The sequence below is a fragment of the Cibotium barometz genome, chromosome 30 (assembly GCF_041138505.1).
Source record: "Cibotium barometz isolate CiBa-2024 chromosome 30, ASM4113850v1, whole genome shotgun sequence".
In the NCBI taxonomy this organism is placed as follows: Eukaryota; Viridiplantae; Streptophyta; class Polypodiopsida; order Cyatheales; family Cibotiaceae; genus Cibotium; species Cibotium barometz.
Genome location: NC_141075.1, coordinates 5,697,156 through 5,713,643, shown reverse-complemented (window position 1 = coordinate 5,713,643; position 16,488 = coordinate 5,697,156). Strand labels below are relative to the sequence as shown.

Sequence of the window (16,488 nt, the reverse complement as noted above, 5' to 3'; positions counted from 1 at the left end):
TTCTAGAGGATAGTGTGCATTTGATTTAGTGATGCATCCATTGGCACCCGAAGAAGAGAAGAAGCAAATTATTTGTCACAGTCAATGAGTAGGGTAAAGTGTTAGAACAATCGAGCTTAGAGAGACAGACACAGACACAGAAGAGGGCACAGAAGGGGGAGCACACAAAGAAAGAGAAAGCTAAACCGTAGCTCGCTAATAATACCCAAGAGGCCAAGGAGCTAAAGTAACAAGACACCCAAGATGGGGACAAGGCTATGATCCCATCTCAATGTTCTAGCCAGTTTAAGGGCTCTCCAAAGAGGCAAAGAAAGTTTTAATAAAGGAGGCAAAGAAAGCCACCACAACCCCCTCCACTTCAGAGCCAAAGGTTACAAAGGCTTATGCAAACTCAAACATCTTTAACACTCTTAAATTGTTGCAAGCCCACACTTCCAAAATTGAGCACTATGAGGTAAAACTCTAGAAAGCCCAAGCGACAACAATAAGGAAGTTCGAAATGCATAATCGGTAAATTCAAGGCTCAAAGGACTTACTAGAGGTGAAATATGAATAGCTTTTAAACTCTTATACCCAACCACATCACTCTTTCTAAAGAAAAACACAGAGAGCGGATAGAGCAACCTAGACAAGGCAAATGTGTACCTCAAACAAAAGGGGACCTCCGAAAGATTAACATAGAGCTAAACAAGGCCACGGGTGTCATGGCAAGGCTAAACATTCACTTGAAAACGTAAAAGGCTCTCAACATTATAAATACGAGCATGAAGGCTCATTTGGATGTAAGGGATGAACGAATTAGAAGGCTAGAAATAGAGGTGGCGGCTCTGAAAAGCAAAGAGAACTAGGATGCCCCTCAACACTTTCCTCTCTGTCCTTAGACCAAAGAAACACTTTTAAGCCAAATAGCCACAGAGCTTCACCAAAACCACTACCCAGTAAAATATCTAAAGTTGGTAAGGTCTCATGGCTCTATATCAGTATATATCATTGGAAGTGCCTATGCCTTTTCTCATCTTGGAAATCATAAACAAGCACGTGCCAATGCTGATGGACAGTTATATTACAATGTTGTTGTTGCAAGGGTCCATTTCACTGCAAGATCCCATGGACATCTACAGCTGTAAAACACGATCATAACTAACTACATAGCATGGTTTTCCCTTTTTGATAATGTAACCCTAGAGAAGCCAGATCATGAGTAGAAAATAGAGCTGGAAGAAGAGGTGTACATATAGAGGGCACCCTTCCAAGCAAAGCAATGTAACAAAGGCATAGAGTGGCTGGTAGAAAGAGGCAACATGATGACAATCATAGGTTATCAAAAGCTTAATATACTAAAGTACCCGGCCTTACACCCCATAGATATTCCTAGTGCTGTATCTACGGATTTGTAAGTAGATGGAAAAGCAAAAAGCACAAAATTCCTATGCTGCATGGACATGCCCATATCGAATGATATCTAGAAGCCAGATGGGAAGAATGGCAAGACAACAATCCAGAACACATGAGAGCTAGATTCACGTGGCCCTTTAAAAGATAATTTCTACACTTAGAACACCATACAAAATCAACCAAAATGGTTGCTTCGATGGTTCTGCAAGGCTAACCTTTATCGAGATACATACAAGCATGCCCCAACTGCACAAAGGATAGATCCCCAGTATATGAAGATTCCACGAATCTATAGGTGGAACATGTACTCATAGAAGCTACAGTACAATGAATATTTGGTAAACTTTTCGAAGATGCCCTCATTGCCACAAGGAGAGCAAATAGATGAAGATTAAGTCATGAGATTCTTTCTAGAAGAACATCATAATTCACAAGATCTCCATGTGTAGATGACCTATAAAATTTTTACAACTCTTCTCATTTGCCTAGAAAAGTTTGAAGTACAGCATGATTGAGACTATCACATTTATTATGAGTACCCTTGCCAACAACTAGCAGTTGACTTCGCCAATGACCCACACATCGACAAATTTATAGCTACTATGAGCGGGTCGGATGCCTTCCAACACACCATGACAAAAGTTTTCCAAGCAAGAATTTTTAAAAATTTTCAACCCTTTTCTATCAATCCACTCCTCTGCTTTGATGCTCCCTGTAATTTTGCTGCCAACCCATTGGTCTTCAGGTAACCGCTTCCACGAATAGAAGTTACGCTAGGAGCCAATAGATGACTTTTGTCATTTTCAAACCAAACCCTAGACGTTTCATGGTGGCAACAATAAAGTCTCAGTGCACTGTATCAAATGCTTTGGCAATGTCTACCTACAGTAGCAACACCTCCTGGCCAATATATTTGGCATACTCCATACCTACATAAGCATTACATATGTTGTTTGATAATTGTCGTCCACGAATGAACCCATATTGGACATGATACAGTGTTAAGCACATTGGCAATTCTATTGAAAATCGTCTTCGCTACCAATTTGTATAACACTGGCATTAAAGTGAGGTCTCTAATCAACCAAATTCAAACATGCATACATCATTCATAAGTACAAGGCACATGCACGCACACATAAATATATAACTACTAACTAGTGCCACCAACGAACACTGGTAATTCCAACTCTTATGTCATCGCGCGCACACACAAATACGCACACACATAAATACATAACTAGCATCATCCGTTGCTTGTTGTGTATGAGTTAATATGAAGGGGTATCTTTTCATATATGTGGGTAATCTCCCTCTTCTATTGTAACATTCACTCAGTAAGTCCGAATTGACCATAACCTGAGCACCAAATTATGCAAAAGCAGCTTCTGGGCTTCACTGAACAATTTATCGACCTTTTTTTTTTTTTTTTTGGGGGTAATGCGAGATTTGCATAATTTATCGCAATTTTGAAATAAAGTTTTACAAATGTTTGCAGTCCAGAATATGTTGTTGTGAACTGGTCCGTTTCCAGATGCTCCTGGTTGGGTTCAATTCCCCATTAGTTGGAAAGGCAGAGACCTACCTAGTTTCCCTCCTTTGATGTGATTTTATGTGCTCGTCTATAAGATAGTTAAGAAAAACCAGACAACAGCATTTCCATTCTGCTGCATATTTCATCAAGGAAATGTTGAATTGAAACTTTACAAAATGGAGCACATCAGAGCACGTTGCCCCTATATATATCAATGCCGTACAAGAAAAACAAGTGCTTGTTAACTGAGTCACAAATATGAATTGTTATGCTGTGTGCCAAATGAAAAAACAAAGAAAGTAAAAAATGCTAGCTTGTCATACTCTGCTGTTTCTTGCAACTTGCATCCCATTCAAACGTAACTAACCGAAACATATTTTTGTTACAGCATTTGAATCACATTTAGTTCAAACGGCCGAAAGCTTACGCACAATCAGACGAGTGTATAGTTCACGGGCCAATAAATTGTCTTCGATCCCGAGCATATGTCAGCACCATCATACAGTCTTCTGCTGATCTGCCCTTGTATTGGGCCCAGTTTTTGTTATCATGCGATGCGGCATTCAGTTCCTTCAGGGCAGGAAGTAGTTCCAAAGGTGTAGCGGCCAACCAAATACCTTGGACTTTCTCCAGGGGCAAATTCGGAACCACAGGCTGGCCCCGACAAGTAATTTCTACCTGACACAAGAAATACTTAGTTGAACACTGACCTTGATTAGCAAGCTAATTAGCATGTATGGTATATTTATCTGCTTTCCATGCCCCAGATTAATGTCAGCTCCAGACTGGGAACTTATTTGATGAAGAGAGAAGTAACTCACCTCAGTTTCAGATTGCAGATCAAGTTTCTTCACAAGGTACTTTTTTACAGTAGAGACTGGAAGCTTCCCATCCCTGCAGAGACAAAGGAAACTCAGGATTTCTGTCCTAATTCCTTCTCATCCAAACAGAAATGTAAGAAACTCGAGTTTTTCTGTGGAAAAGATTCTACAATGGCATGCAGTGGAACAACAGAGTAACACAGGCCCTCAGGCCTGCAAATGCAAGAAGACTACTTGAATTGAAAACAGTTATTCTACACATCCTCACTTGATCCGCAGATAGCGCGTAGATATCTGGGGAAGCACATTTTCACCAAACCTGCAATAGGCATTGCCATACCCTAGCTTAGCTATCTTATCTTACCTTCCCACACGGTTCAAAAAACATACATCCAAAGGGAGCCATTAGCAGTGAATGCTTACTGGTTCTCTGCAGCTTCTAGAGAAAACCAAAAGCCAGCCTTCTTTTTATCCTGTTTTGAACTAACTGCAGAATTCTGAGGGCGTTTGTTCACACTTGAACCCATAGTCCTAACCATAGGAAGTTTCTTTGAAGTTGTGGAGGTCGTCTTCACTGTTGATGGAATGTTAGGCTTCTGCTGCTTCTCTTGAGGAGCAGCTGCACTCCGGATGTTTTCCAGCATCGTTTGCCAACTTAAGCTTCCTCCCATGGCAGAAGACTTGGCACTCTCATTTTTCCCTTTACCTCGGCGAGCTCTAGGACCACGAGCTTTAGGAGGCTCGACGTATTCCGTCTGTCCTGCTTGATCAACCGCAACTTCAGCAAGTTGTGCCAATGGTGATTGATTTATCAAGTCTTTATCGGGTCTCTCTCTCATCCCTGAAAATACTCTTGGTGGTTTAAACTCGTTATCGTTGTAGGCATGTCTCTTACTAGGTAGCCTTTCAGATGAATTTGATGCCTCAGAGATTTGAGAGCGGAGAAGCCCAGTGGCAGATATCTTGGATCTTTCAGAAAGATACATTCCCAGCTTAGATGAATCACCATCATTTGAAGACAAAGTAGGAACCCTTGAACGCTCTTGTGACAACTGAGGCATCGTTGCTTTCTTCCCCAGAGCATGGTTCTCTCTCTGTAATGTCTGTAACACAGCTATCTCCTCAACGTCTTGTTGTTCATCAGAGACGCTCTCTCTTTTTGAAGAATCCTCGACTTCATGACTCTCTTCTGAGTCAGTAGATGCAGCTTTTCTATCTGAACTAGATTCTTCTTGAGAATCCCTATCAATAACCTTTTTCACTTTTATTTTCTCTGCTTTCTTATCCTCAGATTCCTCATCTGAAGACATATCCCTTACTGTTGCTGACCTCCTGGACACTGACTTTGTCCTTCTGCTTACAAATCCTGGAGGAGATGAGGGGGCAGCACCAATACCAAGGGATGATAGTGATCTCTCTTTTCTACGAACAGGTGGTGGAGCATCACCATCAGTATTGTTATCAATTTCTTTTTTCCTCTTCATCTTGATTGGAAAAATTTTGGCGCACACATCGTCGAGTTGATGATCAGCCCTGCATCAAACACAGATTAGTGAGTCATGTATTAGTGGAGTATGAAGCAAATTCATATTCTCTGCATCATAGTCCGCATCCTCGTTCAAACATATCAAAAACTTTAGAGCAAACTTCCAACTAGCTTTTCATGCATGCTATGATCGCATCAAACCAACTATAAACGTTTTGAAAAAAATCATGTGTCTCTATTCTTTGGGTATATGTGGACTAAGGCTATCATAGATAAGAACTGCAGTCCTCGGTTGAGATGGGGGGCCCGCGCTCAATTTTTCAGTTGGACCCTAGGGCTGGCTGACCCTCTCCACCACCAAGGATTTCAGCGGTGGCTCACTTCAACAGGATTCTTGGCATTTATGATCATCAGTGGCACATTGACCTCCTACGGAAAAGGTAGCCTGTCACCATTTGGCCACCCAATTGGTCCACCTGTGCTTTCTTATCATGTATGTACATTGGAGTGGTGTCCATGGCAGTTGTACACCGGAAATGCTTGGTGGATTGGTGTTCCATTGGGTCTCGTACCTCGTATACTCGCCTGGAGCACGTCTATTTTGGTATAGTCTCATGAACGGGGATTGTCCATACCAATGCTGCATTGCATAGCATCTTTATGTGCTTGCTTGCAATTGAAATTGCATGTTGTTTTCATGCTTGCTTGACCAATGTGTAGTTCCGGGTAAGGGGACACCCGCCCGTGAACCGTGCGTGTGAAACTGTCTGCTGACATGGTTATGTAGCATGTGACAGGTGATAAATATTGGTCATAAACCTAGCCTTAGGAGTTAGCACTAATTTATAAGTTGAGTGTGTACACACTTCATTAAGTTTTGGGCGACCAAAACTCACTTATAAATTATGACCAGCCCGGTGTTCACACACACTGATGTCAAGAGAAGATGCAGGAAGAAGAGTCCATAGTCTTGAGGGCTGAACTTACTCATATGTAAGCTCTTCTCCATGCACAACAAGAAGAATTGAATCTCTACCGCCGCGAGGATCCATCGGTACATGACCGTTTGAAGGCCAAGAAAGCTAAATCTTATATGGATCATGCGATGGCAATTGCTCAAGAGTTGCACATGCAACCGAGGGATGGAGCACGTGTATACTTGGCTCGTACCGAGGATGCCCATGCATAAAAGGCAACCATCCCACATGTCATGGAATCCCTACAGGTGTCCGAACAAGAACTTATGTCTAAGAGGATGAATCTTCATGCTATGGGAGAGGAACAATCAGTGACTTCACGCCATGCAGGAATACCTCATGTAGCCTGTGAAGGATACAATGTTTATGGTAGTGGTCAAAATATATGTGAAATGCCATTGCCGGCTGAAAATGTGCATGCACAACACATGCATCATGGGCTGCAATTTTCTGTTGGTGCAGGTATTCTGCGTATCTCTCATGCCACTCATGCCTTCGAGTGTGCTCGTGAGGGAGAAGCTATGGCTGAAAATGTATCAATGCATGTTGAGGGGCCAGCCATGCCTCATGCTTACAGGGCACATGTATCTATGCCTTATGCATCACCTTTTGGTCCTAAAATGATGCCAATCACAGGGGCTGTCCCAATGGACAAACATGGGGGAAAGCATGTTGAGATGCAGGCACATGTATCAAAGGCTCGTGACTTCAAAGCCGGAGACAAATCTGTGAAGTTTGACACACATCATGGGAAATATGATGCATCAAAGACACTTGCTTTTATTGCCCAGTTTGATATTGCTTTCAGTGATGAGGATTTCACTCAGAAATCCATGATCCGGCATGTAAGCATGTTTATGAAAGGCACTACTGCCCATTGGTGGCTCACGAAGAAACTCTCACCGAATCCTATTAGATCATGGGAAGAGTTCAAGGAGAGGTTCTATGGTCAATTCTTGCCTCCCAATGCATTGAATGAGATAACAACGAAGTGGGATTGGGTGAAGCAAAATGAGGGGGAATCAGTAAATGCATATGTACAAAAGTTTTGGAAAGTGCTTTTGGAGGTGTCTCCATTTATGCATGTCACCGAGGCGGAAAGGAAGGGAAGGTTTCAATCAAGATTGCAATCCGTGTACAAAGTGGGACTACAAATGTATCCTGGTCATAACTTACACCAACTAATCGCAGCCGCCGCCGCCACCGCCACCGAGCAATTGGAACTCAAATTGAGTCGATCCAATAAGGCTAAACTCTCATTTCAAGGGAAAGAGAGGGCTGTCCAAAACCTGCAAAATGATGGACAGCCACCTAAAAAGAACCAAAACCAAGATAAAAATGGTCCAAAGGCTGAAAATAAAACTACCAAGAAGCGTCCCTTCAAACTGAGAGACTATGGTCTCACTCCGGAGCAGAAAAAGCAATATATGAGTGAGGGGAAATGCTTTACTTGCGGTAGCACCGAGCATATTGCAAAGGCATGTCCAAACAAGAAGAAGCGTGATAATGCAAATGCATCAAAGCCTAATGTGCATATGGTTCCGGATGTGCAGGGCAATACTTCACATGATAGCAAAGACAAGGTTGTATGTAAAGCTTTGTTCATGTTTTTTTTTTTTCCAGAAAGAGACTTCTATTAAGTATGAGAAAAACATACAACAATCACAGCTATAAGCCGGAAGAGAATAGGATCACCCCAATATGTAAGGTGATTTCAACCACCACTGAGGAGCATCATGATGCCATGTAAGACTTGTGGTACTATAGGAAAAGAAGATGCCACGGTCCCATTCCCGCATAAATATCACACGCTTCGCCTGCGCAGAACGTGAGGGCCTCTGAATGCGAGCCCAAGTAGCCATAAGAGTGTGGATGATATCACCCCATATAGTACTAATGCATTGAGACCTAAAAATCTGGACATCCTCAATAGCTTCCGTGCATCTAGCGTAGAACGAGAGGGACCCTGAATGCGAGCCCAAGTAGCCATAAGAGTGTGGATGATATCACCCCATATAGTACTAATGCACTGAGACCCAAAAATCTGGACACCCTCAATAGCCTCCGTGCATCTAGCTCTCCAGATCTGCCATGCTGTAATACTGGCAATAATCTCCCAACTGGTATCAATCCTCTGTCTAGGGGGTGTATAATCAGAGTGAGGAACATCCTGCAATAAACCATGCTGGGCAATATCTCTACGAATGAAAAAAACAGAATCTGTACCACTGCTCTCATAAAAAAGCTGCAGACCGGATTGGGAGAGCCAAGCAACTGCCCCCCAAGTCACATGCATGGCTCGGCCACTCAATTTGCCCATAAGTTGGGCTACAGGACCCCAAATCTGCTGTGCAATGCTGCATCCCCATAGACAATGTTGTACGGACTCAGAATCTGCCGCACATCTAGGACAGGAAGGTGCTACACCGAAAACTGATCTCCACTGATTGGTGGGGAGACCACCATGTAAGAATAACCAAAAGAAATGAGAGATCCGGCTCCTTCTGTATGAGTGCCAAAGTCTATGCCAATATCTGCGCTGTATCACTGGAGAAATATCATAGCTCTCCCAATGAGGCCTGAGAGTAGAGATCCTATGCATTTGTCGAGTGAGGAGAAGCCTGGCATTCCGAACAGTGAAACTGAAAAAAGGAAGGCTTTTCAAAGGATCAAAGGCATCAATCCACTCCCACTCTCTTGGATCCCACTAAAGATATCTGATAGGACTGCCACCATATAGCCACAAACACCAAGAGCCATGAGTCACTATCTGAGGAGAAGGGTCAATGAACCAGTGCTTCCCCGAGTGACCAACAATCCTCACTGGACTAAGCCTAGTATTTGGTATGATCTCCTCTATACTACATCTCCTCAATCTCCCACCAAGCTTTGTTCATGTTTGATGATTGTGCATCTGAAAATTTCATATCCACACAAATGACAACTGCTTTGGATATTGAAGTGGAAAACATGGGTCCTCAAATTGAAGCAGGGGCTGCCTTTGTTGGTAGAGAAGTGCAGGTCATGCCTATTTTTGGCAAGTTGCGTATACACATTCAAGGCTATGTGGATCATGAGGATTTTCTTGTGGCGCCTTTGAATGGCTGTGATGTATTGCTTGGAAAACCTTGGCATACACGTATTGATCCGTGCAAGGCTTACAAGACCAACAGGATCACCTTCATGCATAAAGGCCAAGAGCATGTAATTGATGCTAGTGAAGAGGGTGATACCATTCCCCTTTATCTCATGTACAAATTAAGAAAGTAATGAAAAAGAGTGTTTTTATGTACTTGATTTTTGTATGAGATCATGTTGAGGAAAATAATGTACATGTAAACACTCTTAGTAATGATAGGCTGAAATTTTTGCAAGAGCACAATGATTGTTTTGCCGATGAGTTACCAAATGAGTTGCCACCCGTATGACCGGAAGATCATTGCATTGATCTTGTGCTAGGTAGCTCACCGCCTAATAGGCCAACCTATCATGTAAGTGCATCCCAAAAAGAGGAGATCATGAAGCAGGTGAATGAGCTTCTTGAGAAGGGTTTGGTTCAGCCAAGCTCTTCCCCATATTGTTCACCCGTCCTCTTGGTTCAAAAGAAGGATGGATCCTTTCGTATGTGTGTGGATTATAGAGCTTTGAATAAGCTTACCATCAAGAATCAGTTTCCGATTCCGAGCATAGACGACATCCTTGACAAGTTGGATGGAACGGCATGCTTTAGCCGAATTAATCTCAAGAGTGGATATCATCAAGTGCGTGCAGTGCCTAAGGATGTACACAAAACTACTTTCAGGACAGCATTTGGGCTTTATGAGTATCTTGTTATGTCTTTTGGTCTTACAAATGTCCCGGCTACATTCAATAGAATGATGGATCGCATATTCCGTGGATATAGGAAATTTACAAGTGTCTTCTTTGATGACATCCTAGTCTTCTCGAAGACCGAAGAAGAGTATAGAGCTCATTTGGCCATTGTTTTTGAAGAATTCCATAAGCATAAACTCTTCATAAATGCAAAGAAGAGTGAGTTCTTCTTGTCAGAGATACATTATCTTGAGCATATTGTGTCCAAAGATGGAGTGCGGATGGATCCTGCAAAGATTGATGCAATTCGGAATTGGCCCGAATTGAGTTCGGTGCATGAGATCCGTAGTTTTCTTAAATTATACTCTTACTACCGCAGGTTCATTCGGCACTTTACATGGATTGCTTTGCCGTGTTCAAATGGACTAATGTAGAGAGGGATGTATTCCTCAATTTGAAAGATGTAACTACTCATGGTCCAGTGTTGATTATTCCGGATTTGCAAAAGCCTTTTTGTGTGGAATGTGATGCATCTCGAAATTGCATAGGAGCTGTCCTTAATCAAGAGGGACATGCCGTGACTTATGAGAGCCGTAGATTGCATGATGCAGAGCTATCACTTGGCATTTATGAGAAAGAGCTCTCGGCTGTAATTCATGCACGTACTATATGGAAACATTACCTTCTTGGGACTGATTTCACTGTGAATACAGATCACCAGAGTTTGAGGTATTTTCTTACCCAAACTAAGTTGTCAGAGAAGCATATGAGGATGGCCAATTTCCTCTCTATGTTTCATTTTCAGATCTTGCACACCCCGGGAAAGAAGAATGTAGTGGCCGATGCATTGTCACGAAAGCCGTATGTAGCAGCTATCTCGGTTGCCTCTCATAGGGACTTATCTACCATGCGTGATTTGTATCATACGGATGCTGATTTTGTCACTATTTGGGCTGATTTGATAGTTGGTCATGCACATGCCTCATATGTGATCAAAGAGGGGAGTTATCTCATGAAAGATAACTGCCTATGTGTGATGTCTGACATGAGGCAAAAGGTTTTGGATGAGTGCCATACTTCTCCATATGCTGGTCATAGAGGCATAATGCCTACTACGCACATGATTGAGCGGTATTTCTTTTGGCCAAGTATGCGGAAGGAAATAGAGACACGTCTACGTGCATGTATTACCTGTCAAAAGGTGAAATTTGATAGGCAAAAGGCACCAGGTTTGCTTCAGCCATTGCCTATTCCCACGCAGCCATGGGAAAGTATTACAATGGATTTCATTATGGACTTGCCACGGACCCAACAGGGTAATGATGCAATTTAGACAATTGTGGACAGATTTAGCAAGCAAGCTCATTTCTTGCCGGTCAAAAAGACCATCAAAGCTGAGCATATGGTTAAAATATATCTTGCACAAGTGTTCAAACATCATGGAATGCCGAAGTCCATTGTGGGGGATAGAGATCCCAAGACTACAAGTCTCTTTTGGCGGGCCTTATTTAATAATATGGGCACCAAATTGGACTTCTCATCAGCTTATCACCCTCAAACGGATAGGTAAAGTGAGGCTGCAAATTCAACCGTGTTGGATCTCTTGAAATGTTATGTGGCGGATCAGAAGTCTTCTTGGGAGAAGTACTTACCGCTTGTGGAATTTGCATACAACAACACGTTGCATGCATCTACGGGAAAGGCCCCGTTTGAGATTGTTTATGGTAAGGTGGTTTTGCCACCCATCCTTCACACAAAGGATGAGATATTTGCACAGCTGATGAGTATGTAAGAGACTTGGATGTTGCTTTTGCTCAGGTGCGGACAGTCATTGTTGCAAGGTCACAGGACAAGCATAAAAGGACTGCCGACAAGCATAGAAGGCAATTGGATGTTAAAGAGAATGATTGGGTATTGCTGAAATTTGACAAAGCAAGACTTGCAAAGAGACCTGGCAAAGAGGATAGGTCCTATGGGCCTTTTCAAGTGATCGAGAAGATCAATGAAGTGGCTTTCGAATTGGCATTACCTAGTCATTGGCACATACACAATGCTTTTCATGTGAGTCTCCTTCGCAAGTATGTAGGGCCGGAGCCCAGTGAAACGGTCATTGAGGATCCACCTGAAGTGGATGAGCTTGAGGAGATCTTGCAGCCAGAGCAGATTGTGTATCACAAGAAACGCAAGCTCACTACAGGCAAAGTTGTGAGGCGTTACCTTGTGAAGTTTAAGAACTATCTTCCCATTGATGCTAAATGGGTAGATGAAGAGTTCTTCAGAGATTGCCCGCATGTGCTTCAGACATATTTGGATGCTTTTCAGTTGCGGACAACTATTTAGAAGCCTGGGAAGATGTCACCATTTGGCCACCCAATTGGTCCACCCGTGCTTTCTTATCATGTATGTACATTGGACTAGTGTCCATGGCAGTTGTATATGTCAGGGATTGATGCCACTCATATGATACTGTGGACTTGGCTTTCCGTTGGGACTTGTGCCTCCGTGTACATGCCTGGAAATGCTTGGTGGATTGTTCCATTGAGTCTAGTACCTCGTGTACTTGCCTGGAGCACGTTTATTTTGGTATAGTCTCATGAACGGGGATTGTCCATACCCGTGCGTGTGAAGCTGTCTGCTGACATGGTTATGTAGCATGTGACAGGTGGTAAGTATTGGTCATAAACCTAGCCTTAGGAGTTAGCACTAATTTATAAGTGAGTGTGTACACACTTCATTAAGTTTTGGGCGACCAAAACTCACTTATAAATTATGACCAGCCCGGTGTTCACATACACTAATGTCCCGAGGTGGACATAATCCAATGTCCACCGCTTAGACCTTATCCCCTTTGTACAAAGAGAGTAACCAGCCATGTGTCCACTCTAGCTTGCTCCACAAAGCACCTGCCTGCCACCTACACTGGACAACTCACCACCTCTCTCCTCCTCCTCTCTCTAGAGATTGGCGCCTTCTTCATGAGGACTGTTGGGCTGCATTTTCTGCACATTCTCCTTCCCAACTCCATTTCCAAGCTTGCTAAGGTGATTTTCAAGCTTCCAAGAGTGATTCCAGATGCTAATCACTCTCCTACACACTCCCAATGACTTAAATTCAGCAAAACAGCTCTCTTTATTGCTGTAATTTCAGGTCTTTTTGTTGAAAACCCTAATTTCAGCCCTCCTTTCTCAAGCTGAACCATAGGGAAAGCTTTCCCAAGTTCCCTTCGTCCTCTTGAAGACTTTTGTCGCGCGAAGAATTGCGACTAATCGACGATCTCTTCACTCCAAGGACTTCCATCGCGAAGACTTCCGCTGTCATCGACTCTACTTGCAATTGGTAAAGCTTTAATCTTAAATATGGAAGCAAGTAGCAAGAGGGAGGAACCGGATTACAAGATCACATACCCTGTGTAGTGTTCTCTTGTCCTACATGCTCTCTTGCAGATTGTTGCTACCATGTGTTGGTGAAACAATAGAGAGCAGATGGTAGGGAACATGGGCACTTGAGAGGGTAGTGTGGATTGCAAGTCTACAACGACAACCACTTGTTTGCAATACTGTATTCATATGCATTGGTATGGAAATCTGGTCAGAAATGCCCATGACACTATGTACTTGATTCTCCCAAGATCAATATACTTTATTTGAGGGAGGGGTCGGCCGTTCCGACTCATTGTGTGTCTCTTGTCAATTTAGCAATTTACTTCTTGTATTTGAGCAAGTGTCCATCAAATCTTAGTGTATTTAAGTGTACTGATTAGCATTGTGTTCAACCAAGTTACATAGCCCGTGACATCTCTTGGTTGCTATCGCTTTGGGAAAGCCAACTTTGATATATGTCTAATGGGCCTGGCGAGTGGGAGTGACAGGACCCCATCAGCCCGGAGAACCCGACCACTCCCTTCTTTCACTACATGGCGAGGAAGGGTTGCAGGATTCAGATGCATGTGATAAATGACACCCTAGCAGCACAGACCATTGGGCCTCCAACAGCATTTCCTCTGGCTTCCTCAGAGATTTCTCAAAGTGTCCATGGGACACCTTTTGGCCAAGGAAGGTCACACTCTTCCTCTTGCAGTTAGCTCATGTTTCCTCATTATTGACACTTGGTTGACAATTGGAGGATGACCGATGCAGTGTGCGTGTTGTAGCCACCCCCCTAGAGTTGTAACAACACTGCCTTTGGGACTGTCCCAAAGCGCAAAAGGTTTGGCTAAGGTTCTTCGCCTCTACACGTATCATCACCTGAGGAGCGATTGCCTGGATGACAGAGCGCTCTTCTACAAAGAGGCAGCAGAAAGGCAAGCTCTCCGACTATCTTATTGCAGGATAGATGCAGTTCCTACTCCCAACCTATCGTCAAAGACTTGGTTTCCAGGAACCAGTCAAAGATGGGAGATCAACAGCATTGCTGCACGGCATATATGGCGGGGCTGATGCAGCGAGGTCATCGAGGGCATTCAAATGCCAAAAAAATAAAAAACCTCAGTCCATCCACTCTAGTTGGCATCATTTACACCCTCCACGGTCAGTGGGGGAAGCTTCAAGGAGGTTCGGATCACATGCGTAGGCGGTGAGAGGAATTTTTGCACACATGGTGCTTGGGTCCTCTCTCCGATTTTGGAGATCACTTGGGATTACACGCCTTCCCCCCAACCGTCCCCCGGTTTTATGAGGTAGTTTCCATGCAAGAGTAGCCAGCCATGAAGGGAACACCCTATCCAGCTTTTAACTTCACCTCTTTTGAGGGCTTTGAGCATGTACATGTGGCCTTTGGCTGTTTGATTTTTAACTAATGAAGATCTTCTTTTCGGGAAAAAAAAGGCTAAGAACTGCAGTCATTGGGAATTGCATGGTTAATTAGTAGTACTATACTGTCAGGCCCTCAAACAGACTTGGAGCCCTCCTCCATTATGTTCCCGCTTTTTGTTGCCAGGGCCTCACAAAATGGTACCTCAACCTTCTCCAAAGCAGTTGCATCATAATCGGAAAATACTTGAAATTCCTTGAACCACCACCTCACTGTTGTGAAGCTTTCTACTTCTACCGAGCTATTTTAATGTGAAATCGATTAAGTTGCAAAAGCCAAAAACCAAAGTGCACAAGCCTCTATATGGAGAAGCGACTGTAAACACATAACCCAGTGCATAGGTTTTGACCTTCAAGTTATATATATATATATATATATATATATATATATATATATATATGTACCTAGATGAATCCAGGAACATGCCCAAATTCACCTTTTAGGAACGTGCATGTTATATACTTATGGTAGTCAACAAAATTAGTTCAAGTAATGTCTCTTTGTTGTCTCTTTGTCAACAAAATTTGGCATGGTGCCAATAAAGGTTTCTACCAAAAAAAAACCTCAAAACCCCTCAAAACCGGAAGACAAGATGAGATTTTTCAAAATACGTTTAATTTCATTTATTTGATTTCTCTCTTCAGCTTGTCCAGCTCACCCACTACTTTTCCGACTTCCCATATTTTTTTCATGTTCCCTTTGTCACAACGATATAAGTTTAACTTTGCCTAGGAGGCCTTGGAGGCAAGCTAAGAAGCGGAATCTCAGCGTCCATTATCAAGACTCTCTCTTGCTGTATCTCTTTCGCTCCATGCATCTTTCCCCCTCAAAACTAATTTGGAATCACTAGTTTTTTATCTTTCATTGTGTAGATAGTTTGGACTCTCTCTCCCTCTCTCTCTCTCCTCCTTGCTTGTGGGAAGCGTTGCAGAGTAAGCTCGAGGAATGGCTCCGAGCCTCCAAGAGAAGCTCGAGGCCCTCGAGAGAGGGCAATGAAGGCACTAATCAAGGAGAACAAGAAGACATACGATTCCAACCTCAATGAGGTGGAGAACAAACTACACCGGCACATCATGGCCCTCGAAGCACGGGTCACGAACCTTGAACAAGAGAACACAGCACTCAAGGAGGAGGTGAGTGCATTGAAAGTGGAACCGGTAGCCGTCAAGAACACTGAGAAGGAAGAAGGGGAGATCAATGACAACACTCTCACGGCCATCAAAGAAGAGATCTCCAAGGAGATCACAAAGGACATGGAAGGAAAACTCGAAGCCAAGCAGTCAGGATGGGTTGAGGTGGTGAAGAAGAACATCCGTAAAGAAGTGAGGGAGGAGACTCAAAGGAAAGAACACCAAATCATTCACACCACCATTGAGGAGGAGAAGATGAGGCATGCCCGCCGCCTCAACATTCGAGTCATAGGTAGCCCCGACACCCAACTCCACTCCTAAAAAGATGGACAGCTTCTATGAATGAAGCTCGGCTATAGAGAAGAGGACCCTCTCCACTTCACCAAAGCATGGAGAGCCGGGAAAGACTCAACACGCAAGCGAGCCCTCATCCTGCAGTTTGCAAGAGAGATGGAGAGGGTCACCTTCATGAGAAAGAGGGTGATTCTATGAGGATTACATGGAGATCCCATCTATTTGGATG

At 43.3% G+C, this 16,488-nt stretch overlaps 1 protein-coding gene across 4 annotated transcripts in view; it reads right to left on the bottom strand.

Annotated features, from left to right (window-relative positions):
- Nucleotides 1-3,047: 3,047 nt before the first annotated feature.
- The window catches only part of LOC147621090 (E3 ubiquitin protein ligase DRIP2-like), a 56,081-nt gene continuing 42,640 nt past the window's right edge, over nt 3,048-16,488 (bottom strand). For 3 of the 4 annotated variants that reach the window (XM_086823790.1, XM_086823789.1, XM_086823792.1), the window contains 4 exons: nt 4,174-5,283; nt 4,019-4,069; nt 3,751-3,823; nt 3,048-3,607 (listed from right to left, as the gene is read on the bottom strand). In XM_086823790.1, the coding sequence (XP_086679916.1) occupies nt 3,380-3,607; nt 3,751-3,823; nt 4,019-4,069; nt 4,174-5,283 (1,462 nt within the window). In that variant the 3' untranslated portion in view covers nt 3,048-3,379. The remainder of the gene's footprint in view (nt 3,608-3,750; nt 3,824-4,018; nt 4,070-4,173; nt 5,284-16,488) is intronic. The other variant, XM_086823791.1, reaches the window with a different exon arrangement.